At 39.1% G+C, this 27,379-nt stretch overlaps 1 protein-coding gene across 1 annotated transcript in view; it reads right to left on the bottom strand.

The window, feature by feature from the left end:
* LOC149000830 (putative cyclic nucleotide-gated ion channel 20, chloroplastic) overlaps positions 1-27,379 on the bottom strand; it is an 89,187-nt gene that overhangs the window by 12,025 nt on the left and 49,783 nt on the right. The window contains exons 8-12 of the mRNA XM_089139402.1: positions 21,905-22,050; positions 15,274-15,351; positions 13,644-13,773; positions 11,230-11,476; positions 8,147-8,309 (exon numbers count right to left, since the gene is read on the bottom strand). Of these exons, the coding sequence (XP_088995528.1) occupies positions 8,147-8,309; positions 11,230-11,476; positions 13,644-13,773; positions 15,274-15,351; positions 21,905-22,050 (764 nt within the window). The remainder of the gene's footprint in view (positions 1-8,146; positions 8,310-11,229; positions 11,477-13,643; positions 13,774-15,273; positions 15,352-21,904; positions 22,051-27,379) is intronic.

Genomic DNA, 27,379 nt, shown 5'->3' with positions numbered 1-27,379 from the left:
GAAGATTAAGTGCATGGTGGAGTGGCCCCAACCTGCCAATCTTAAAGCCTTGCGAGGGTTTTTAGGATTAACCGGGTATTACCGCAGATTCGTCCGAAATTATGGTAAAATTGCCGCTCCACTCACAAACTTATTGAAGAAAGATGCATTTTAGTGGGGTAACGAGGCAACGACGGCGTTTAATGCCCTCAAGACAGCCATGACAACCGTTCCAGTATTGGTGACGCCAGATTTCACGAAAGAGATTTTGGTAGAGACTGATGCTTCAGGTTTTGGGCTGGGTGCGGTTTTGATGCAAGAGGGCCATCCCATTGCCTACTGGAGCCAAGTGTTGTCCCCTCGCGCACAAACCAAGTCTGTCTATGAGAAAGAACTAATGGCAATAGTACTTGCCATTCAAAAATGGCGTCATTACTTGATGGGGAGACATTTCAAAGTACGAACGGATCAGAAAAGTCTGAAATATTTGCTTTGAACAAGCACATTGTGGCTACTGATCAACAAAAGTGGGTCTTGAAACTTTTGGGATTTGATTTTGAGATATTGTATCGTCCGGGTAGCGAAAACAAAGCCGCCGATGCTCTCTCGCGAAGGTCGCAGGATGATAAGCAGCTTTATTCGATGACAACAGCAACTTGGCAGGAAAGTGAGGGACTAGATACAACGATACACGCCTCGGACCGTTACCAGAAGATCGTTCAAGCCTTGCTGAAGGGATCCCAGACTACCCCAGCTACCGGCTTCAAAAAGGGCACCTTACTCTATAAGAATCGGTTAGTCATCCCCGATGGGTCACCATTAATTCCCAAATTACTTTCAGAGTATCATTCTACCCCATTCGGTGGGCATTCAGGGTTTTTGAGGACTTACAGGCGATTAGCAGTTGTGGTATACTGGGTAGGAATAAAGGCTGCTGTCCTCGAATTTGTGGCTAGTTGTGATGCTTGTCAGCGTAGTAAATATCAAGCCATGAAACCCGCTGGACTCCTTCAACCACTACCAATTCCAGATCGCATTTGGGAAGACATTAGCATGGATTTTATTGGTGGGTTACCCAAGACTAAGAGTGGAGATACCGTGCTTGTTGTAGTTGACCGGCTATCCAAGTACGCGCATTTCATCGCTCTTTCACACCCTTATTCCGCCAAGGATGTGGCTATCTCGTTCAGCAAGGAGGTTATCCGCTTGCATGGGTTCCCTCGAACCATCGTCTCCGATCGAGATCGTGTCTTCCTTAGTAATTTTTGGATGGAGCTTTTCAAATTAGCGGGTACCAACCTCAAGTTCAGCAGTGCCTACCATCCTCAAACGGATGGTCAAACAGAGGTGGTAAATCGCAGCCTTGAAATTTACCTACGATGCTTTTGTGCTCGCCAACCGAAGGACTGGATTAATTGGTTACCGTGGGCCGAATATTGGTTCAATACGACGTTTCATTCAGCCACAAAAATGACTCCCTTTCAGGTTGTGTATGGACGAGACCCCCCCTCTCTTCTGTGTTGGGAGGATGGTCGATCTAAAGTGGATGAGGTTGATGTGTTCCTCCGAAAACGCAATCAGGTGTTGGAGGATCTCAAAACAAATCTGCGGGTGGCCCAAGATAGGATGTGCAATTCCGCGGATTCAAAGCGTAGGGAAGTGCATTATCAAGTGGGGGATGAAGTTTTTCTTAAGCTACAACCTTATCGCTTCCAGAAACTCGCCAAACGGCCCAATGAGAAACTCAGCCATCGCTACTATGGGCCGTACTAGATCATTGAGCCAGTGGGACCAGTCGCCTATCGTCTACGTTTACCTGATGATTCACGGATTCACCCGGTGTTTCACGTTTCACAGTTGAAGCAGGCACTGGGGCAGCACATTAAGCCGCAGCCGCTTCCAACTTGTTTGCAGGGAAATGGCGAGTTGCAGCTCACACCCGAAGCCTTGCTCAACATTCGTTTCTCTACTCAAGGGTTGCTGGAGGTTTTGATTCAATGGAAAGGACTGCCGCCTTGTGAAAATACTTGGGAATCTTATGCTGAAATACAGTCCCACTTTCCAGATTTTCACCTTGAGGACAAGGTGAAACTTTTGGAGGGGAGTATTGATAAGCCCCTGATATCAAGAGTCTATATTCGACAAGGAAAGCACTCCCAAGGAAACGATTGACAGTTTGAAGAGTGAAGAGAGTCCTGTCGTTTTCAGCAGAGTCCTAGTGCATTTAGGCGACTGGCAAATTTGAAGCATGAAGAGTCCTTCTGCGTTAAGGTTATTAGAATTAGATTTAGAGAGTCAAGAGTCATAATACATCTAGGTTAGAGTTACATTACAGTTAGGTTTCTTTTGAAGAGTCCTACTCGAAGTAGGCTGATTTTGTTAATTAATTCGATAGGAATGTAATTGCTATAAATAGGGGGGAGGATGAGTAGAAAGGATATAGAGAGAGAAGTTTATGTGAGAGCCATTGCTCTTGGGTAGCCGTAGGATTCACCTACTGCTAGTAGTGTGTTTTGTTTCTCGTTCAACTTTTATTCAAAGTCCGTTATTGCTATTATCTTCTTGAGTTATTCCACCTTGTTAAGTAGCCTCATTCAGGTACCTAACACATTCTACCGCAAACGACTTTCCCAACACCATCCAATGCTTCATTAATGTCCTTATTCAGTTTTGGTTCTCCATTATACATCTAAAAGCTTCATAGTTGAGCTCATCCAGCATTTTTGCATCATGAGCAACGCTTTTGAGCCTCTTCAGCCAGTATTTCACCACCACCCTCTCCACTCGTTAATTCTCTACATTCAACAGTAGACCTTAGATAGGAGGATCAAAGTAATCTAAAGCATTTCTAAACTCTCTGGGGAAAACCCATGCTACACGATTCCTTGAATAGAAAAAGAGAACAAACTTTTAGGTTTGGCTGTGCTATAAAGAGAATAATTAATTCCACAGGTATCATCTTCTCTACTATCAAAGATCAGCTATTGAGATTTGTTAGAAAAAACAAAGAAAAATACACAAGCACACAAGACAAAGAATTTAAGTGGTCACCCCAAGGCCATGTCCACGAGCGAGCAAATATGGTGTTTCATTATGAGGATGAAGATAATTGCAGCCTAGCCGATTTTTCTCTACCCACTCTCTACACCTCTCAACCTATGTTAAAAGACTATAAATAGTTACAAGAAAATGGACAATGACAGAAGTACCCCTGTACCCAAAAGGAATGTGCAAAATTAATATAGGAATTTCACCCATTGCAACAACTTCCTTGTGTGCACCGTTTATACATATAATCCAAAGTCAACACAACCTTTCCTATTGTGTTTAGGACCTCAAAATGAATCCAGGTTAATTTCATCACATGCATATCCAACCTTGACAAGAGTTGACTTTCTGAAATTTTATCTTGCCAAAATTATACTTTCTTTAATTTGTCGAAACACCTCAACACCTTCCATTTTTCAATGAACAATTCAAATTTGAATATTTGAATTCTTGTCATAAAGCAATTTTCACATGTGAAAAAATTAGTCTTCACCACAACAAGATTGAACTTGGGAAATTTTAATTTATTGGAAATGTGGAGGGAAAACTTAGACATACAGTTGGATAGAAGAGAAAGTCAATTGAAAACAACTAATAAGGATTCATGATACCCAGCATTAACACGGATAATTATAATGAAATTATTCTCTCTAATTATTCGGAAAAAGAATGTATTTAATCCTAGTACTTGCTCATTTGTTGTAGAATGTGGAACAGATCAATTGGCAAAAATGCTGGTTGAAGGGATTAGGCTGATTAATCTCAACTAGAACTAGATCAAATTTCTGATCTAATGATGACATTCCATCTGAATATGCCTGTTTCAATGGTTGATTAGGACTGGATGTAGTCAGGGATTAGGGAATAAAAATGGAGCAAATGTCATATTTAGGGTTAATGGAAAAGTGCAAATTTGGTGTAGCCCGATCAACTTCTTTAAAAAGGGAGGAACACTCAATCAAGGTATGTTTTGGAAATTGAAAATGGATGGAGGAGGTATTTTTTTTGGATGAATAAATAATATATATAATGCAAGAGAACCAAATATACAAAGGATGATCTTTTAAGAAGATGACCAAAAGGAAAGATTAAGACCCCAAGAGACAATAATAAGCTTGTTCCTTGGGGTATCATCAATCAGGGGGAGGGGAGAAGCAACAAGCCTAGAAGAAACATCAAAATGGATGGCATTCCAAATCATATCTTTCGAACGAGATTTGGAAGTCCATCTCCGAGATTCCGTTGCCACCAAAGATGGTGGACAGCAGCACTGAACACGAGCTTATCAACCCGATCACAAATGGAGGAGCCTGGAAAGTTTCTCAGAATCCAAGACCACTCACTAGCAAAACCAAAAGATTGCCTCGAACGGGACCAAATAAAAGAAAGGGCTTTTTTCCAAATAAAACTGGAAAAAGGGCAAGAAAAGAAAAGGTGCTCAATGTCCTCGGAACCATTCCAACATAGGGTGTAGTTTGGGTTAACGGGGATATGACAGCCAATAAAGAAGGATTGGGTGGGGAGGGCTTGGTTGAGAGATCTCCAAAGGATAAGGGAGTGCCGGGAAATGTGGTTTTTGAACCAAACCAGGGGGGCCAAGGGGGTTTGGGGTTATGGGCACAGAGAAAGTTCCAAGCAGAGGAGGTGGTAAAGGTCATGGAAGGGGAGGGAAGCCAAAAGGTCCAGTCCCGGGGGAATTGGAGATAGGGGAAGGGAATCCCAAACCTGTGTGAGAATGGGGTGGGGGGCAAGGGACCAGGAACCATCAAAGATGAAATTGGATAAAGGGGTGGTCTTGGGGATACGGGTATTATAAGCTGCACGGGGACCAAAAAGGGAAAAGAGAATGCCCATCGGATGAAGGAGGTATATGTGGATTTTGAAACTGTTTTTTAATCTATGGATTTTGTATCTGTTCACCCATCTCTTAAAATCATATGGATTTTGTAACTGTTTTTTAATTTAAATGTAATTTTATGATCTGAAATTTTAGTAACTAGAATGCGGGCACCTAACACCAATGGCATGAGGAGGAAATAGTAATTTTAGAAAATGTAGGGTTCAATCAGTAATTTTGCAATAGTCCAGTGGGTAACAGTAACCTTCTCTTTTTTTCTTTTTCTTTTCTTTTTTTTGTTTTTGGGTAGGTAAGTTTTGTATACAGAAAGCAAAGACATACAGAAGGCAGACCCCTTAAAGATAGGGGAAGGAGACTCCACAGAAGGAAGGGATTATTTCATAACCCCTAACAGGTATAACACCCATTTACACCATGTAAAACAGAAAGGAATCCATGTCCTTTTGGATCATGTCAATAAGCTGACTAGGCAATTCCTCAGGTGAACACACTAAATTCCCACTATCCACATTGACTCCGGCCATGAAGTCTGCTGATTCATTTTGTTCTCTACGCACATGCCTAAACTCCCAAGCATTTAGCTGGTAAGCCCTGTTGCTGATTTCCCACTTTATTCCTTGCACCTTCCATGATCGTTGGAGATTTCCATCCAAAATATCAACAGTCAGCTAAGAATCAGACCTAATGGGCACCTCCATTCATCCCTCCCAATTCAATGGTCCAGAGAATTGCTAGTAATTCCGTAGCTATTACTAATAACTCCTCTCCTTTTCCCTGCATAAGAAACTAAAGGTCTCCCATTAGCATCTCTTATCACCCCTCCATAGAAGCTGCTGCACCTACTAAAGCTCCATCAGTGTAATGCAACCATGTCTGGTGGTGGATTAAAGTAAGAACAGGTTATAGGCGTTCTCTTACTCCAGGCAATGTCAATATCACTTTTTCCGCTACATATTCTACCTTGGCATTTCTTTCTCCTATTAAGGTTGATGGCCTTAAACTTCATCCCAACAACTTCAAGATTCAAGAATATCGGCTACCACTTCATCATTGGTTCTTGTTGTGTCTCAAAAGATTCTGAAATTTTTCTCAGCCCATAGATGCTGAATGATTGCCCACAAAACAAGCTTCCCGATAAAACCAATCTTATCATTAGTCCCATGGTGATACCCTACCGTAGGGCAGCCTCTTGCACTCTTATCATTGATCTGCTTTCATTTGTTAGCCTACCAAATATGCATCTCCCAACTGAAAGTACTAAATGTACGTTAAAATAAAAGATGATTTCTGCTTTCTGCACCTGGCCAACAGGAGACACAATTTAGCTGTACCTGAATATTTTGGCTTGCTAAGGTTTCCCTCGTAGGAAGGGCATCCCTAAGGCATCTCCATGTAATAGACTGCCCAGGAATACTGTCAGAAAACCATACTACTGCCTACCAGCCCACCCTGTGAGGTTTCAGTTGGATTAACTCTCATGCTGATTTAGTGCTAAATTGACCTGTGGATGTTCAAGCACATTCTATTCTATTAAAAGTAAACAGAGGCTGCAGACACAAGTTCACAAGCCATTATTCTTTATTTCATCACATTTTCTATTTATCATGAACTCACTAAGCATATTGAGGTTGACAATCATCAATTGGTTGCAGAAAGTCAACATGGAAGTATGTTCACCAAGGCATTGTTTCATCCAATTTTTGTCGAGGTTGTTCCAACTTCCAAGTGAGCTGAGTGATGTTCGTGCTTCAGCTTGAGAACTAGGGTTGAAGTAGTAGTGATGGTGCTGTTTAATGTGGTGACGGTTAACTATTCACGGTGATGTTTGTCATCATGTGTGGTGTTGCTTTAAGTTTTTTAAGCTAAGTACTCTACCACAGGGCTTATAGTTTCTTTGTTTTAGTTGTAATCCACAATTACTCGGCTGAGTCACTACTTACATAATAAACAGCCTATGCTCATAATGCTATCTCTATGCCAACCATGAGCTAGATTTTCTCCAAGTTCTCTCTCCATTATATTTCTATCCACAAAGTACTGTTCTAACCTGCTTTCGTAACGTTACAAGTCTCTTCATATTCTTCTTTCCAATTTATCCTGATTTTGTATGATTTTTCGTATGTTTGGTTCAGATATTTTATCCTCTTGGGAATAACACCATAGAAGAAATTTCTGTCAAAATTGTCAAAATTTCAACCAAATGCCTACATTTTTAAAACCAAAATGAAATTCCAATTATTTCGGAGAAGTTATAGGTTTCGACCAAAATTTCGACCATTTCGGAGGTTTTGACCATATCGATAGAAATTTCGGCCATTCCAACTTGTTTTTCCTCAGTTTTTGTTGATTTATATCCTATTTTCACCTAATTTTCACGACTCCTTTGCCTTCAAGCACCTCTTTTGCTCATCTTTTGCCTCCAAACACCTCCTAAGCCACAACAACTACAAATGAAACTTCAGCAGCAATAGAATGTGAAGCATGAGCCATACCCAACAGTTCCAAACTTTCCATATAAGGCCCGAAAACTAGGGTCGAAATTTAAAAAAAAAATCATATGTTTCGAGTCTTTCGACCGAAATTTCGATCGAACCCTAAAAATTTCGGCATTTTCTTGGGTCAAAATTCTGGTTTCAACCGAAATTTGTTCATTGTTTGGAAACTCAAGGTCTTTGAATGATCCTTGTTAGAGTAGGTTCCCATAATTCAGAATTTAGTTCAATTTAGGTCATTCTATTGTTTCCAGCCATGTTTAGTAGTAGGTCCAAATAAAGGATGGTGTTAGGGAACAAAGCACTTTTTCACCTTTCCTTCCATTGTCTACTTCTTTTTCTCTAGCCTTCCATATAGTAAAATTAAAAATTCCATTGGATATTTTAGGGAACTATAAATTATGAGTTGCTCCATATGCTTATTAATTAAATTAGAAAAAAAAAAAAAAAAAAAGAAAAAAGAAAAGAAAAGAAGAAGAAAAAAAGGAAGAAAAAAAAAAGAAAGAAAGAAAGAAAGAAGAAGAAGACAAAAGTCTCTCTTTCCCCCCTGCTCCACTCCTAGAAATAGAGCCTACTGATGCCTTTTAGTTAATTCAGTTCATTAGCACCCTCAAACATCTGAAGATTGGACTCATTCACTTCTCTGTTGAAAGAGTCACCAATTCTTGAAATGAAAAACTGCCTTATGATTTTATTGTGAAGCAATTTTGAAGTCTACATAAAAGTAAGAAATTGCGTTAAAACAAGATAAGATTGGCATATTAATTACCTTATGGCTCGTTGAACACGCGGGTTCCGCAAAAATCTCGCAAAACAAGAAGTGACTTCTTCTAAATCAGCAGCTCGGAGGGAGAATGCTTCCACATTAGTTAAACACGTTACTGTCCTGTTGGATAGCAATCGCTGTCCAGTTATACTCAGCCTTCGCCCATCTGTAGAAAAACAAGTCTCAACATTAATACATACTCGTTACAACCTATTTGTTCTATAAACACCACACCAGTTAGATATTAATCACTTCAGTCAAGATTGCTAAAAAGGCTACAAGATAAGAAGACTTAACAATTAACAGTTAGGCAGTTGGTTATTGTCATCCAAAGATTTCATCTAAATTCCTCAGGGCTAATCTTCTTTCCTTTGGGATGGGAAGAAAAGCAGGGAATGGATCATAAAAATGTTGAGCAGGCTGATAATATGATTTGGTCAGAATGGAGTTTGGAACAGGGACACACATGATAATAGTCCACAATTGAAAATTGTCTGCAGCTTACATGGCATAAATAGAGATACCTCATGTAAGTATCCTTCTCTAGGAGAGAATGTAAAGGTAACTCTACTCCTGTGGCTGGTCCCTGTTGTCATAGAAAAGTAATATAACACCAACAACTCAGCCATATCCCAGCTTAATGGGATCAGCTACATGGATCCAAACAAAACAAGGTAAGGAAAACTGAGTTCTAAGTTTCTAGCCAAAAAGGAAAGGAAAAGATGGGAAAAGAGGGATGGGGAAAGAGATGAGAATGGGAAATGGGAAACTACATATGAAAGATGGAAGTAAATGGAAGAAAGAAAAAATAAGAGGAAAGAGGCACAACCCAGCACATCATCAAAACCTCAAGTGGATCCTTGCTCTCCAATAGGCTGTATCCAAGGTCATATTTAGTACAAGACCTAGACTATGCATGTCCTTCGTCACTACTTCACCTATGGTCACTTTAGGCCTGCCCTAGCTCATTCAGCTCCTTCATTAAAAATCATACCCCTCATTGGGATGTTCTGAGTGCCACTTTGAATATGACCTTACAAACTTGAACAATTCTTTGGAGCTTTGTCATTTGATTGGGGTGACGCCAAATTCAACTCTAAAACATTCATTCCACACTTTATTGTTCCTTGTTTTCCCACAAATCCATCTTAATATCCTTGTTATATCCTTACTTGCTTCCCCACACCTAAAAAATTAATAGGCCTAATGTCACAGACACACCTGTAACTTTCAAAATTCCAGAGACAACCCCTGATGATATGATTAATTGCTACTAGGTTTACTCCATTAGGTGTTAATAGTTAAGTATGTCGTCATCAGGTTAACACTTTCTAAATGGAAAACACTAACTTTACCAAAGGAACCTGTCTAAATCCCCAGATAACCTATATGAAGACTAAGTTGCAGCTTTGATAATCTTCAAGGAGAATTGACCACCTATATGGATGAATAAATACAAATGTAGCAAAATCATGATGTAAGTAGTATAAATGAATTGCCAAAATGGCATGTAGTACTCTGACTAGCACATCAATAAAAGATTGCAGAAACTGTTCTAGAAGGAATACAAAAAGCAAAGCTGAAACAGATGCTTCTGATGCTAACCTCACTAAATTCAGACTATAGCAAAAAGGTAGTCCAGTCCAGATTGTCAAAAAACAGAAAAGGTACCAGAAACCTAATCAGCCTCAGGTCTCATGAAAACAACTCTGTTTGATTAGGAAGAAGAAGAAAGCATGAACTCAAAGAGCACGGCTACATTACTACCTAAATACCCTCAAATATTGTAACTAATTGTTTTATATACCCTTTGACTCTTACGGTTCTCAGTAAACTTAATATACTTCTTTATCTTTATTACTATCTATTCATTTCCCTGTATTGTACCTAGACAAATAATTACTACAATAATTGCATTACTACAATTACTAATAACAATAACAAATACCAAATAGTTACATATTAAAATAATTAAAACATCTTTTTTGTAGGTTCAAATTCAATAACTAAGATACACCTAACGGCTAATATAAGTTGTTTTAGTTAAAAAGATGAAACTTTTCAAGTTTGGTTTGGATAATATGCAATGTAAAAAGTGAATTATATAATTCATTTTAGGTAATTGATATTTTGATCAAACACCAACATATATATATATAATCTTCCTTGACCCACTAGGATTTACTCGCAATCAAGGTCCGATCTTCATGATGTAGACCCATGGTCATGAGACAATGTGCAGGGTGACAAAGGGGACAAACCAGTGGTGGAGGTTGTAGACGATATGCTAAGTTTGTAAGGATCCTCCATGAAACCTGGGCAAACTGCAGATTAAGCTACTTCAGGACCTATGGAAGAGAGATATTTGTTTCGTCGGATTTGTGAGAAAAAAATCTCTATTACAGGGAATTATCTCTATTACAGGGAATTTTTCATCCACAGCACCCCTGAAAAACATACTGCTTTGATATCTCACGCTAGGATGCCTCAGAGGGGAGAAACAACAGAGACACGGAGGGGGGGGGACAAGCCATGAGGAAGATATGTAACTGGAACAGCAGAGACTGTAGTTTTGGGCTTTTTCAAGAGGAAAGACTGCGGGCTCTGTAGCAATTCTGGTAGAGGAAGTATCAGAGACAGCATAACTCTGACAATCTTCCAATGTAATCTTCAGAAAATTGCTAGCCAGAAACCCCTGCTAGGTCAATTGTGTGCTTATTCTGTATATCCTTAAAAGCTGGTTTCAGGGCTTCTAACACTGTAAAAACCCACTGGTTCTCTCGCTTCCCAGCTTCTTCAACGACTTAATACCTACTCCCTGCTTCGAAGCTCAGAGAGAGAGAGAGAGAGAGTATTGAAACGGAAATTTTAAGTTTTATGTAATACAGTTAACGGGGTAAAGTGGACATTTCAACTTGTAAGTTTATGGTGTTGAATGTCACAAGGGAGGTTGAAATTGTGAACATTTTTGGTGTGTTTGTGGCTTTAGGCCTAAAACAGGGGTGTCCCCGAAATCGACCCAAAGTAATGACATATACATACATTGTGGGCCTTGTGGCACCAATTTTAATGAACAGATTTGTTACCTTTGTTCATCGAAGAGTGCTCAAGGCACCATGTGAGTAGTTCTTCGCCACAAACATCCCCTTCAGACAACGGAACTCTATTACAATCTTCTCCAGTGCTAACCATTTTACCCCGTACAATAAAGACCATCTTCTCAACTGGTTCTCCAATGTTTAGAACATTGCTTCCTTGTATGTATATGTTTTGCCTTATTCTCTCACGGATGGAATCTAAGATTGGATCCTCTATTAGGGAAAAAATGCGGACCTGCCAATCAATTATTAAAGAAATTGTGAGATTAAATGCAAAACAAGGTAAATTATGGATCCAAATGTCAGATTAAAGGTTATGAGCTGCAATAGTGGCAAAAATATTTTAAATGAAAAAAAGATAAAACACAGCACCCAATGTAAATAAGGTAATGGTTGAAGCTACCATCCAATTCTAGTAACTGGTTTCAGGTAGGAGTATGTAATGGAGCAGAATCAATTTTAATTGGAATCGCTGTCGTTAAGAAATAATGTGCACCTTGGAATCCTGAATTAAAGGAAAGGAAATTGAAGGGCTTCTCCAGTTTCTTAAATGAGTGCTTACATGCATACATAGGAAGCTAAACTAATGTAGAAGTAATCATTGATTAAATTTCGGTCAAAAGCTGTTGAAATCTACAAGTTGTCTTGGTTTCGTGCAAAATCAAGATGAGTTATTTTTGTACTCTAAAACTTCCAGGTTTCAACTGGTTTTAATATGTTTTGACAACATTTTGGAAATTTTGATAGTTTCGATCGATTAATACAAAGTTTTGACCAATTTTAACTATCTTCAACCAACACAGTTTTGGTAGTTTGACAAGCTTCAACAAGCTTCAAAAGTTTCGACCAGTTTTGACCAGCCTATTACATGCCAAGTTCCTAACAGTCACTGGATTTGACCAAATTGGTTGATTAAAACCCTGGTCGGTATTGCAGTCTTTAACCTTAAGAAGTATTACACAAGTGATTCATATGTACAAGGCTGTATGTATTTGTATATTGGAATGACTGGTTATTGTTTACCAACACAGCCATAGATGTATGAGTATGATGATGTGAGGTGAACAAGAAAGTAATATTTTATAATTAAATGTAAACAGCGTGATAGACTGTATTTTTGCAGAAGAATATGGATGTGAGAGAAACATATTTTTCTTGTGGTATACCTCTATGGTGTGTATGGTAAATGTTATGGATGTGAAAGAAGCAGACTAGTTTTGTTGTATGAAGTAATATAGTGTCTTAAATTTTAATGATTCAGTTTATTTTTATGAAAGTGAAGGAATAGCATATATGCTGTTAATGCATTTGTATCATTAGTTGTACTATAAGCACTGCTATATACATGTATGAATTAATTGATAAATGATACAAAAGTGTCGTCAAATGAAAGTGTTAATGAATGTATGTTGGTAGAGAAATATAAGAGCAGAGCTGAATGAATGTTACAATGAAACATGTATTCACATTGTTATAAAAAATGTTAATCAAATGCATATTGGGTGGAGGATGAAAAGATATCTCCATAGATTAGAAATGAATGATGCCACGTAAATGACATAAAGTATGTGATGTTAATAAAGTAAAGAAAGTGAGACAATGTAAAAAGATGCCATGAGCAAGATAGAAAGTAATGGGAAGTCTCATATGTGGGGATGGTTCTAGTAGGGATCTCTCCTAGTCTCCTTTAGGTGGGAAGGTAATTAAGGAGTCTCCAAACACTCAAGTTGTGGCTAGGGATGTGACCTTTGAACTAAACAAGGGGATACCGAGGGAAAGCAGGGGAGTGGTGGTGTTAGGTCACAAGCTGATTGAGAACATAAGGGCTAGAGGTGGAGGGAGCTGGGTGATCTTTTCTGAAAGCTAGGGATTTGGGGAAAGGTAGGGGTAAGATTCCAAGACTTGGGTGAAGCAAGGGTAAGGGGCAGAGGGAAGGGATTCAGTAACCACAGGAAATGAAGCTTGAAAGCAAAGCAGATTTGGCGATATGTCATATGTGAGGAGTAGACAGTATGGATCCCTAGGAGGTTATAGAGTGGAGTGCGCGGTTGCCAGGTGTTAAGCCAGGAAGTGGATCTGTCTGCTACCTTAATCGAGGTAGCTGAGAGGACAAAGTGACAGATCAGAAGAACTTTGCACCAAATCCAAGAGGGATTCACATGGGGAGAAATGGACCAAACAGAGTCATTCTTAAGAAGTCAAAAAGATTGATATGAGGTCTTTCCAAAATCGAACCCCAGTGAAATGCTAGTACCTACCAAAGGAAATACAAACGCAAATGAAAGTTACAGGAAAAAAAAAAAAAAAAAAAAAAGATGCCAAATATCAGTTCCAAAAAAAGAAAGGAAGATTCAGAATGGTCTTTGGCCTATTCATATGGTAGAACAGCTCCTAGTACTTACTTTCTTGATAAATTTAAGAAGATGACGACGAATTTCTCTCTGGAGGTCCTCCGGAAGATCTTTCATTAGCACTTCTTCATCCACACCTCGTGTAACAGACCAATTGAACCTTTCTGATGCTCTTACTTTCCTACATTATATAGCAAGTTTCTTATTATCCAAATATCATTGTATTTCTTGTGAATAAAAGTAATTGTAAGACAGAGTATCCATATCTATAGACAGATTTAAAATTAAACAGTTTCACATTAGCTGAATGCCCCCAATCAAGTCAATTTCCAAAATAGGCTGGAGAGGAATTGCTTTTTGGTGCAGAGAAGGATTTGCATTGGAAAAGAAAAAAAAATAGAAAGATGGCATGTTGATGCAGAAATATAAACAAAATTCATATTCTTGCACAAGGAAATGAAGAACTCCACATTGGCCAACATGTAATATGTGAAAACTTCAGAATGATCTTAAAATGCTATCTTGCAGAATTTAACCTCTAAACCAAAGTATCATATGATTTCGAAGTTCTTCAAAAATAGCAGCTATTCATGGTATCAACTTATTTTTCTGACCTGCAGATATTTTGAGGAAGTAACTAACAGAAAGAAGAGAGAAGGAAAATAACTGAGCAAAGAACCTCCACAGAAGGGGGAAAACAAATGCCACTGATCCCAGACCCCTCCCCTCTACTGAAGCCTCTCAACCCCATAAAAGAACGGTAGAGCAGGCCTAAAGGACCTGATTACATAAACCACATGATCACATTGTGAGACAAAAACTTGCATTCCGTTTTGAAGTCAGTAAGTTACTGAACATCCTGCAATGAAAAACAATTATGATAAATTCCACTACCAGCTTTTGCATCTGAAAATCTTGCTTATGACAGATTCTCCAAACAACCTGAATGTCTCTTCCTACTTCCCAAATTTAAAGATAATACTTCCTGCTCTGCCAGTATTCTGCTATTTTTCTTGAGGTCAAATGTATATATGAATTGGACACTAAAGGGAGTGGACGGAGATGCATACCATGAAAGGTGGAGGCTGGACTAAATCTAAACTTTGAAACCTGCAAAATATTGTCGAAACCAGGGAATTTTTCAATTCCACCCATATTTCATCTCGGGTTTCCACGGAACCATGACAACTTGCAACTCTTGGTCAGTTTCAACTGAGATTTAGTTCTATCCCAAAGGGTGGCAACTGTACAAAATTCAACAGAAGAAAATTACAGATGAGATAAAATGGTTGTCCAGCCCTTCTTAATCCATGTTTACCGCAAAAACTGCCTTTTTGCAGCCTCTCTAAAAGATAACCCAGACACACTCCAATTATATATAGTTAGTCTTTCACTCCTTGGAATGACCTGCATCTCATACACAAACTGATGAAACAAGACACCAGGGGAAGGGTTTCACCTGCCTCTAATCCAGAAGGGAAAAAAGAAAAGGAAAGAAAAACATAATGGCCAGAACTACAAAATATAATATCACATGTTGATTTGTTTAGTAAATGACTCCTTTATGTGACACAGATTTTTCTCTCTGGGAAATTAGAGAGTGAATTATGATGAGAAAATATAATAACATGTAATATGAAAAGAGAACTAAAGAAAAGAAGCATAGAGTAAATGGTTTTACCTTCTTAATTCTTCGGGCAAGCGCCGATGCTTCATCCACTGCTCAACATCACGACGCCGAAGTTGCATATCTAATCGCCTGAAGGGATGCGTGAGTGGACAATGATAAACTGATAATCAGTGCAAGGATTTAAAAAGAAAATCTAAATCAGTAGAAAGCATCACAATTAACACATCCTCATTGTTTGAGTTTCATTCTTATGAGTTATGAATGAAACGAGGTTCCTCAGTGAATAAGGAAGGCTGCCTGTCATCAGTAGAGTTACTCTTTGGACATTTTTAATGGTAGAACGCTTATCCATGATATCCAATATTACATTACTTTTTCTTGCCAAGGTATGTGTCTGGTTATAAATTATGACTGTTAGAAGATAAGCAAAAAGGGAAATAGGAAAGATTTCAGGATTTAGCAACTGAACAAATCATTTTATGGGCTAAATCAGTCACAACGGGCATGGTTTAATCAATTTACTTCTGTTGTTACAGATTCTGGTTTGACCCGCTGTGAGAGTAATCACTAGTGTTTTTCCATCATTGTATTACAAAGAAGACATTTCTTGTGGATGTGGACGATATTTTGTCATCGCTAGAGATTACTCAGCCGGTATTGATGCATTGAACTTATTTGCAAAAACAGTTTCAGATCAACGACTTGGGAAGACTAAGGTATTTTCGGGTACAGAAATGGCTCAATCTAAGAAAGGGATCTTTCATATGTTGTCAAAGTTTGTGACAGCCAGGACTTCCAACTCCTATCGGCAATAGGAAGGGCAGTTTTTTCCTAGGTTCCTTTTTTTATTAAGTTTAAGGTTGATTCTTATTTTATTTCATTTATTTCTGCTGTCATTAAAACAGGGGCAGAAAATAACCTCTTATCATAAATAAAGTGTTATAAAACAGGGGCCTGCGACTAGAAAAATCATTTAATCGCAGGTGGCCCTTTCTTGGCTTGCAACAACTGCTGTGCTTTCTTATTATTCTCAGATATCTTTCTCCTACTTCTCTGCTCTTGATCTAATTAAAAGAACAGGGGTCATACCATATGTGATTGATTTAATGTTAGCAACAGGGATTTTCAGTTCTAAACTTTTGGATACCCCAGTGAATCTGAATATAAAACTTATGCCTAAAGATGGAGTTGCTCTTGAGTCTTGATGATCCAGAAAATGAGAAAAGTACTCAAGGCTTGTTAGAAAACTGAATTATTTGGCAATGACTCGACCTGACATTGCCTTTCCTGTAAGTGTTGCGAGTCAATTTCTGTCTAGTACCCCGATGACTCACTGAATGCAGTTACCCATATTGAGGCATCTTACGAGAGCCCCTGGTGGTAAACTCTTCTACGTAGATCATGGTCACAAAAAAGTTGAGGGATATTTAAAATGCTGATTGGGCTGGATCACCAATTAATAGAAGATCAATCACAGGCTACTGTACCTGCTTGGAGGAAACATTGTGTCCTGGAAGAGCAAGAAGCAGATAGCGCTTGCTCGATCCAGTGCAAAGTCAGAGTATTGAGCCGTAGCACTTGTTACTTTTGAGCTGATATGGATTAGGCAGTTTCTTAGGGACTTTGATCACAACTCACCTATGTTGAAATAAACGATTGTAGTAGAATGGCTTATTGATCCATGATCTCAAGCCCTCTATTTATAATTAAGTGGAAAGTAAACTATTACAAGGAATAGAAGTTTACATGAATGCAAACTCTAATTTAACTCCTATACAAACTCTTATTAGACTCCTAATAGAATCCAACACTCCCCCTCAAGTTGAGGCATAGATATTAGTCATGCCCAACTTGCCTACAATAGGAAGGAAATCTCTTTCTTTCAAACCCTTAGTGAAAACATTTGCTACTTGGTCTCCAGATCATACAAAAGGCATGCAGATAAGCCCTTGTTCCAACTTTCCTATGACAAAAAACCTGTCAATTTCAATGTGCTTAGTTTGATCATGTTGCACTGGATTATTAGCAATACTAATAGCATACTTGTTGTCACAATATAACATCATAGGGTTTGGAACTTGGACTCCAATATCTTGCAGCAAGCCTTTCAACCATAGTAGCTCACAAACTCCACGAACCATAGCTCTATATTCAGCTTCGGTACTAGATAAAGCTACCACATTCTGTTCTTACTTCTCCAAGTAACTAGATTACCTCCAACAAAGGTACAGTAACCTGAAATTGACTTCCTGTCTGGAGATCCAGCCCAGTCTGCATCAATGTATGCTTCTACTTTTAGATTATCGGTGGGTGATAGAAGTATTCCTTTTCCAGGAGTTCCCTTCAAATACTGTAGTATTCTGCTAACAGCCTTTATATGAGCTAAATATGGATCATGCATGAATTGGCTCACTATCCCTACAGCATAAGCGATGTCTGGCCTAGTGTGGGACAAGTAAATAAGCTTCCCTACCAGCCTTTGGTATCTTCCTTTGTCCACTGGTTCTCCCTCTTTTTCTTTAAGTTTAGCTCCAGCTTCAATAGGGGTATCAACTAGTTTACACACTCAACATTCCCACTTCTGATAATAGATCTAGGACATACTTTCTTTGGGATAGGAATATACCTTTATTTGATCGAGCCACCTCAATCCCAAAGAAATACTGTAACTTCCCTAAATCTTTAATTTCAAATTCTCTGCCAAGAAAGTCTTTCAACTTTTGAATTTCTTCACCATCATTCCCTATGATGACAATATCGTCTACATAAACAATGAGAAGTGTGATGTTAGTACCTGACTTCTTGACAAATAGTGTATGATCAGCATTGCTTTGCTTTTACCCAATAGAAGTCATTGCCTTCAGAAGGCGTCCAAACCAACATCTAGGAGACTGTTTTAACCCATATATTGACCTCTTCAACCGACAGACTTTCCCTGCAGTATTGTCATTGGAAAAACCATATGGGATTTCCATATAGACCTCTTCTGCTAACTCCCCATGTAAGAAGGCATTCTTTACGTCTAGTTGGTGCAAGTTCCAATGTTTGTTCACAGCTACTAACAACATAACTCTGACAGTATTTAGTTTCGCAACAGGGGCAAAGGTCTCCTGATAATCAATCCCATAGGTTTGGGTAAACCCCTTTGCAACTAGTCTAGCTTTCAACTTGTTGACTGATCCATCCATATTTTGTTTAACCACAAATACCCATTTGCAGCCCACTGGTTTTTTTTTCTAGAGGAAGTGTAATCAGCTCCCAAGTGTCAGTTTTCTTCATTGCCTACATTTCCTCTATCATAGCTTCCTTCCATCTCTTATCAGCATAGGCTTCCTGCCAACTTTTAGGAACAGATACAGATGACAGAGAGGATATAAAAGCACGGTAGGAGTCAGACAAAGAGTTATAAGAAACAAATTTAGCTATGGGATGTTGAGTACAAGATCTGACCCCTTTTCTAACAACAATAGGAAGATCGGAAGAAGATACCTCAATAGAATCTGATTACGGAGCGGGGAGACTGAAGTGGTAACGTATCACCTTTCTCCACCTGCTTTAGCCGGTTGTATTTCTTCCTCTGATAAGTCTGCACCTCCTTATTCTGGTCAATCTGGTTTTGAAAGACCCCAACAGTGTGTCTCACAGGAGTGGTTTCCCCCTGGCTAGGTTCTTCACATGGTTCAGAAATCGAAGGGGGAGGATTCGAGTCCTCAGGTATACTGGCCGAAGTCTCCCCCTGGTCAGGAAACTCTTCTGGGACTCTTAAGTTGTGTTGGTGTGTGATAGGAAGATCTAGAGTTGGAAAGAACACCTCTCCTCAAGGACCCTCCCCCTGGAGAGGTGTATAGTAAGGGCAAAACTTATGAAAAATTACATCCATGGATACAATGGTTTTCCTGGAAGGAGGATGATAACATTGTACCCTTTTTGAGTAGCAGAATACCCCAAAAATATGCAGCATAGGCTGCAGGGAGCTAGCTTACTCTGGTGGGCTGTGATTCTAGCATAACACACACATCCAAAAACCTTTGGGAGAATAACAAAAGAAGAGGCTCCCTGAAGAATCTCATTAGGACATTTAAAACCAAGTATCCTACTGGGCATCCTATTCATAAGGTAAGTAGCAGTGAGAATAGCGTCACTCCAATATTAGTCAGGGACATTCATAGAAATCATAATGGAACGGGCTATCTCTAAGAGATGCCGATTCTTCCTTTCGGCAACCCCATTTTATGCAGCCGTATCAACGCAACTGGTCTGATGTATTATGCCAGAATCAAAGAGATATCTTTGAAATTCACCATTAATATACTCTGTGCCATTGTTACTGCGAAGGATCTTTACAGTGGCATTGAACTGAGTTTTAATCATATTACGAAAGTCACGAAAACATCGAAAAACCTCATTTTTTTGTTTTAAAAGATAAATGCATATAGAACGAGAGTGACAATCAATAAAAGTAACAAAGTAACTATGCCCAATAATAGACACACGTCGGCAGGGACCCCACACATCAGTATGAATTAGCACAAAAGGAATAGGTTTTCTATTATGAAGAGAAGGTAAATAAGTAGAACGAGTCTGTTTTGAAAAAATGCAGGCTTCACACAAAAAATTATTTTCATTATAAGAAGAGACCAAATTAGGAAATATTTTCTTAAGAGTTCCTAGAGGGGGTGACCTAGCCTACGGTGCCACTGATGAAGGTCTGATATTACCGAATCGACCGAATTAGAAGATGTAGTCAAAGCAGACGTAGATTCTCCAATCGGCTCGAGCAAATAAAGTCCATTGTCTAGTTTACCACGTCCAATCTCCTTCCCCGTGACCAGATCCTGGAAGACACAGTAAGATGGGAAAAAAATCACTTTACAATTCATGTCATGTGTAAGACTATTGATAGAGAGCAAGTTAGTAGAGAAAAAGGGAACATGTAAAACCTTAGACAAAGAAAATGATGGAGAATGTTGAATGGTCCCTTTTTCAGCAATGGAAGAATAGGAGCCATCAGCAATTCGAACTTTATCATTTCCAGAGTTGGAGAATATTGTAAGAAAGAGGAGGATAAACCTGTCATATGATTTGTAGCTCCTGTATCAATGATCCAAGGAGTAGAAACTGAAGAAGCTTGAAAGCTTGTAAAGGTTTTACCTGAAGTAGCAAGGTAGGTGTTGGTATGGGTAGTAGAGGAAGTAGTGGTCAAGGCTATACCATCAATAGTTGTCATGTTGACAAAATTATCTGCAGTTCTTCAGTCTTCACCCTTTCGAAGTAACAGAAATGTCGCAGAATGCAATAGCCAAACAACCCAAACAGATCTACCTTTTTCTCCTTTTTTTTTCTTTTTTTTTTTCTTAACAGAATCGTAGATTAGAAGAAGAGAATGAAAAAAAAATAATAATATGATTTGGTCAAAGAGAACCAAAATATGGTCTAAATTTGGTTTGGGAATTTGAAAAAGAGAAAAATCCAGTTCGGCTAAAGGACTGGTCTGGTTTATTGAAGCGATGGGCTTAAAGGATTTCATCATCATCCCTGGCTTAAAACAGATCGCAAATCAAAGAGAGGCAGAGGTGATGGTGAAAGCAAATTATGGAAAACAACTCAGTCCCTGGAAGCTAGAAGCAGATCGATTCTTTCTCTTCCTTTCTTTTTCTTTTTCTTTTTCTTTGGTCGATGGCGGAAGCAGCGATGAGAGCAGCACTAGTAGCAGCGATGGTAGCAGCAGGGTTCTTGATGATAGCAACGGCTGTAGCAGCGGTGGTATCAGCAGGGTTCCTCTTCTCTTCTTCTTTCCTTTCCCTCCTTTTGGTTTTGGAGATCGATAAGTGAAGAAAATTTCTGAATTTGAGTTTCTGCGATAGTTGCAGAAAAAAACCTGCGATGGTTGTAGAAAAAATTCTGCAATTGTTGCAGAAGAAAGAACTCTACGACGGTATTACAGTTGCAGAAAATTCTTGCGATGGGTTTTAATGAAAAAAATTGAAGAATATCAATCGAATTTAGGCTCTGATGCCATGTTGAAATAAACGATTGTAGTAGAATGGCTTATTGATCCATGATCTCAAGCCCTCTATTTATAATTAAGTGGAAAGTAGTCTATTACAAGGAATAGAAGTTTACATGAATGCAAACTCTAATTTAACTCCTATACAAACTCTTATAGACTCCTATTAGAATAATAGAATCCAACAATGTGGTGTGATTATCAGGCTACTATTCACATAGCATCAAATCCTATTTTCACAAGCATACAGAACATATTAAAGCAGACTGTCACTTTGTTCATGAGAAGCTACAAGAAGTCTTGCTCCACCTGTCATGCTAGAACTGGAGAACAGTTGGCTGAATTATTTACAAGTCTTTGGGCACTAAAAGAATGAGTTATATTTGTAACAAGCTGGGAGTGTTTAATGTTTATTCTCCAGCTTAAGGGGGAATTTTAGAAGATAAGGCAAGGGCAAAAAGGGAATGCCCTTTTTTATGTAATCTCCTTTCCCCCAATTGGGTTTCAAGAGATTGCCTGTTCTATATTTTCCCTCTTTCTAATTTCTAATACGAAAATAAGTACAAAAAAATTTCCAGTTAACATGCGTCCACATATTTCTACAGCATAAAATATTCACAGACGTGGTACAAGGTAACAAAAAAATGAAGACAAGAAATTGGAAACTTGTTTTACCTCTTTCCAAGAGCTTGGAGAAAGTTCTGCATGTTTCCAATGAGTAAAGCAAACAGCAAGAGCCCAAGTCCGATGATGCCCATTGTGAAAAGAACTTCCCATACAAAGTAACTAGGAACTAGATTTCCAGCCAAAGTACTGATTTGCTATGCAAGTTTCACCACAAGGGAAACATCATAAAGCCTTTAAGAGCATGCACAATTACTTGATTGAAATGCTAACACAGACGCTAATTTTGAACAAAAAAAACAATGTAGAAGTCACCTAATCTAAGTATATGGAAAAGATATTTAGAGTGATTCAAATTTGTAGTCCACAACTCAAACAGTTCTTACAATTAAAAGAATCTGGTTTACATGGCACAGCATATATAAAAAAAGGTGAATATACCCTGTCAAGAAGAAAATGTTACACAATCTACCATTTCTTCCACTTCATGTGGAGTTTATAGGAGAGGAAATCCTTTTCCAAATTTGGTCTTGCAATTCAATGGAGTTCCAGTCTGTGTTAGATGCATAACTTCTTTTCCGAACAAACTCATCTTTTACTTCTGTTCTATTAAAGACCTTTTTACATGCAGTTTCACAATACTGTTCTTCATACTTGTGCAAAAAAGGCGATAAAAAGCAGGGAAAAATGCATTAAATAAGCAGTAATATATTGCCACAATCCCATTTTGTAATACAGATAATATTCATAAGGGTAGAATTGTCTCTAGGATATTTTATGTAATAATCCCACATCAGGACTTTCTCTTCTTTTTTTTTGACTGCCATATTATTATTACTATAAATAAAGGCCGCCTGTACCATTTAGTTACCTTCCCCCTCAGGCTCCATCACCTCCTCCTCCACGTGGAACCTTGTTCAATCCACCTCTCCCACAATCACTTGGCAACCCCTGGTTAGGTTAAGAAGCAACATCACCCGCCATGCCTTTAACTCTTGAAGAGCCTCTCTCATTGCCTCCCCACCCAATCCCTCCTTTCACACAAACACCACAATGTTAGTCCCAATTATATCCCTTGTTGGCAACCCCGAAGATGTAGAACATCTCATCTTCCTATGCCCTTCTCTTGCTCCTAGCAAAGCAAAAGCCATTATTACTATTTGGCCTCGCTCTAAGCGCTCTTTGGTTTTTCTCGGGATAGGTCCTAGTTCTTGAGACACTTAGCAGGTCCCACTATTTGTGATACGACAGGCAAGTTGGTGCTCAATGAGTTGATTTCTCACCTTTGGTGGGAGCAGAAAATGAGAAAAAGGACCTCCAAGTCTAGACTGGTGAACGTGATTGGGAAAGCCATTTGCTTTCATGTTTCTTCTAGGCTCCGTAGTCTCTCCCACCCCCCTAGTTGTGGATACCCCAAGGAATAGAACCATTGTTGTCTTCCAAGCTTTGGATTCCTCTCTCTCACCGCTTAACAGACTATGACTGCTTGGCCCCCTCTCTATCCCCTTGTACATTCTTATACCCTTTTGAGGCTTTTGGTTAATAACTAATTCATTCATAAAAATAAATAAATAAAGGTAGGTTGTGTCACTCTGCAGTCAGATTTTCTTAGACCATTCAACATGGTATCAAAGCCATAGTATTGAGCCACGACTTTGGAAATTTTCTAAAGAAGCCTAGAGCTCAGTTGGATTCTATTAGGAGTCTAATAAGAGTTTGTATAGGAGTTAAATTAGAGTTTGCATTCATGTAAACTTCTATTCCTTGTAATAGTCTATTTTCCACTTTATTATAAATAAAGGGCTTGAGATCATGGATCAAAAAGCCATTCTACTACAATCGTTTCTTTCAACATGGCAACAGAGCCTAAATTCGATTAGAATTTTTTTCTCTCTTTCAAACCCATCGAAACCATCGTTCTTCAGTTACTACGATTAGTTTTTTTTTTTCTTCTTGTTCTTCAGTGCACGATCTTTTCTGTTGCAAACTTCGAAGACCAAAAAAAAATATATAAAGAAGAAGAGAAGAACAATCACCGCTGCAACTAAGCTTCTTCTTCTTCATCTGCAACATCCCATCGCACCTAACAGAGATCTGCTTAATCCTTGCTTCCGCCATCGACCAAAGAAAAAAAAAAGAAGAGAAGAAGAATCTCGCTCCCTATTACCGCCGCTGCTGCTTCCTGTTGCCACAGCTGCTTCTAATGCTTCCAGTTTACTACGTTACTGCCGCTGCTTCCTGTGCAATCGACAGAAAAAGAGGAGTCGAAACAGCAGACAAAAACACTCTGCTACTACTGCATCTGCTTCCTGCGCCTACCAGTGAGTTTTCCTCTAATTTTTCTCGCAATTTCTGGTGTTTAAGTCTCAGTTTCGTTGCCAAAGTCCCTGTGATAGATCGAGATTGAATCGCTGTTGAGTTTATGTTTTGTGGTACTTTAACTTACCGTCAATCTATCGAATTAAAAGGAGGGGTTATTTTGAAAATTTGAATTCTCTCAATGACCTATTAGTAAATTAGCATAACTACAGGGACTTATGCGTAATTTGCAATTTTAGGGGCCTTATTATCATTTTCCAAAATTCCAGGGACTTATTTGTAATTTCCAATTTTATAGGGGCATATCTATAATTTTCCCCAAAAAAAGGGAGAAAAATTGTCTGAGTTGTTTGGCTATTGCATTCTGCGACGTTTACATACTTCAAAGGGTGAAGACTCAAGAATCTGAGATAATTTTGTCAACATGACAACTATTGATGATACTACTGCTCCCACTGGATCCGAATATTTTTCCACTTTTCATTCTCTTTCGGTAAGATTTGACGGCACAAATTACTTGATCTGGTCTCGATCTGCTTACCTGACTATTGCTGGAAGAGGACTAGTTGGATACATTACGGGCACTACTATCAAACCCACTACCGCAGGTGTTTTACAGGATAAATGGATATCAAACGACTCTCTTATTATGTCATTCCTTTTGAATTCCATGCATCCAAATATTGCCCGGGGTTACCTATTACTTGATACTGCAGCCAAATCTGGAAGGCTACTACTGAAACATATGGACAGTTGGGGAATGATGCACAGGTTTATGAGTTACGAAAGAAGCTTCATGAGACTACCCAAAAGGAACTAACTGTGGCCCACTATTATGCTGAGTTGCGATCTCTTTGGCAAGAGTTGGATCATTATGGGGATTATCACCCCACTAATCCAGATGATGTGGCAACATATAAGAAGTACATTTATAAGATTCGAGTATATGACTTCTTGGCAGGTTTGAACGTGGAGTACGATCAGATCAGAGTGCAAGTCTTAAGTCGTTCTCCCTTTCCTACACTAGAACAGTCTTATGCTCTTGTTCAGTGTGAGGAAAGTCGTCGATTAGTCATGCTTCATACTCCTATTATGGAGAAATCAGTTGTTAAGTGTGAGCACTGTCACAAACCATATCATACCAAGGAAAATTGTTGGAAACTGCATGGGAAGCCGGCTGATTTTGAGCAAAATCGAGCACAAAGACAGGGAAAACAAAAGGCTAATCTTTCTGATACGCTTTCCACCACACCCTCTCGCAAACGTTGGTTTTTCGAAGGAGGAGTTCGCTACTCACGACGTATTATGCAGTCTTCTCACGCCGGTACAGCCTCGACCATCGCTTCCTCTACTACCCCTACCAACTCCTACCTAGCTACTTCAGATCTGGGGAAGGAGATTGGTCGTGGTAAATGGACTTTATTTGCTCGAGCCGATTGGAGGATCTACTTCTGCTTTGACTACATCTTCTAATCCGGTCCATTCGGTAATATCAGACCTTCATCAGTGGCACCGTAGGCTCGGTCAACCTCCTTTCAAATTTTGTCATTTTCTCTAGATTTGTTTTCCTGATACTTTTATCTTACCATTACAATTTCTTCCTTTCCAAGTTTCCCCATTGGAATTTCCTTTGTTATTATCTTCCCACGTGTAACGCTACACGTGAGGGGGAGATTGAAGATGTCTACGATTCAAAGCCTTTCATGTAGACTTCCTTATGTAGAATTTGATCTTTGTTACCTTTGAAAGTTTGTCCCTTACCTTCGCAATCTTCCACTTTGGAGATCTAACATTGCTATAGAGCTATCTTTTTGACGTGCAGTAACTTGATCTCTGTTAACCCCGGAGATTTGCCCCTTAACTTGACATCTTCCCTTCGGAGATCTAACCTTGCAAAAGACTTGTCGTTTGACCTTTGCAGAACTTGATCTCTATTACCTTTGGAGATTGTCACTTATCTTGACAAATTTTCCCCTACCTTTGGACTTGTCCCTTGGCAAACTTTCCCTTTAAAGATCTAACATTGCTACAAATCAAAACTTTCACTTTGGCTGTTTTACCCTAGCTATTGTTACCCCAAAAATATATTTTCCCTCAGATTTGTGCAGAAATTTAGTCTTCTCAACATTTGAAGATTTTACTTTTTTACTTGGGCGTTCTTCCTTGGAGACATAAAGTTGCAGTAAAGATGAGGACAAAATCAAATGGAAGTCTATAAGGCAGACGTAATCTATAAGTTTGAAGATCAAATTGCAGATGTTTACCTGGACAGATGTTTTATACTTTTTTGGTCAAGTTAGACATGTGTGATATCCATGCCTCAACTTGAGGGGGAGTGTTGGATTCTATTAGGAGTGTAATAAGAGTTTGTATAGGAGTTAAATTAGAGTTTGCATTCATGTAAACTTCTATTCCTTGTAATAGTCTACTTTCCACTTTATTATAAATAAAGGGCTTGAGATCATGGATCAAAAAGCCATTCTACTACAATCGTTTCTTTCAACAAGCTCCTATCGCAACTTCTCTCCCTCTCTCTCTCTCTCTCTCTCTCTCTCTCTCTCTCTCTCTCTCTCTCTCTCTCTCTCTCCACCCCTTGTTCTAGACCCATCGCTAGCCAATCTGGTGGCCTAGGACACCGCCGCCACCATTGCAAGCCCCCGGGCCATCGCCTCCTCACTGCGAGGTCCCTAGGCCCTGCAATCTCCAACCCCGAACACCCTTTCACCTTCTACGAGGCAACTAGGGCATCACCCTGCGCCAATGATCCTCCTAAGCTCTCGCCACCCTACTGCCTCCTCTCTCACCACCACCGCTTGTAGAGTCTTTTTGGCCTTCGGCCTCCCTCCTATGGCTCCTTTTCCTTGGTGGTGAGCACTTTCTTCTACAAGCGCTTGTTATCCCATGCATGTTGTGATTTTTATTTTTTTATTTTTTTATTAGTTGTTTCCCTAATTACGTGCGATGACCTCTAATTCAATCACCTCTGACACTTCTAGTTCCTCCAGAATGATGGACACTCTAGTTTCTCAAGAACACAATTTCTCACCATTCCAGATGACCTCTATTAAACTCGATGGGACTATTACCTTTGACAGTCTCGCTCGGTTGCTCTTGCAGTGGTTGCTCGTGGACTAACAAGTCATCTTCATGGTACTTTTGTGAATCCCTCTACTAGGTTCGGCATAAAGACAAGAGGGAAATAAATGA

The sequence above is a fragment of the Hakea prostrata genome, chromosome 11 (genome assembly GCF_041222555.1).
Source record: "Hakea prostrata isolate BN-2017 chromosome 11, UWA_Hpros_2, whole genome shotgun sequence".
Classification (NCBI taxonomy): Eukaryota; Viridiplantae; Streptophyta; class Magnoliopsida; order Proteales; family Proteaceae; genus Hakea; species Hakea prostrata.
The sequence above is the reverse complement of the archived record's forward strand: the minus strand, read 5'-3'. Positions and strand labels throughout refer to the sequence as shown.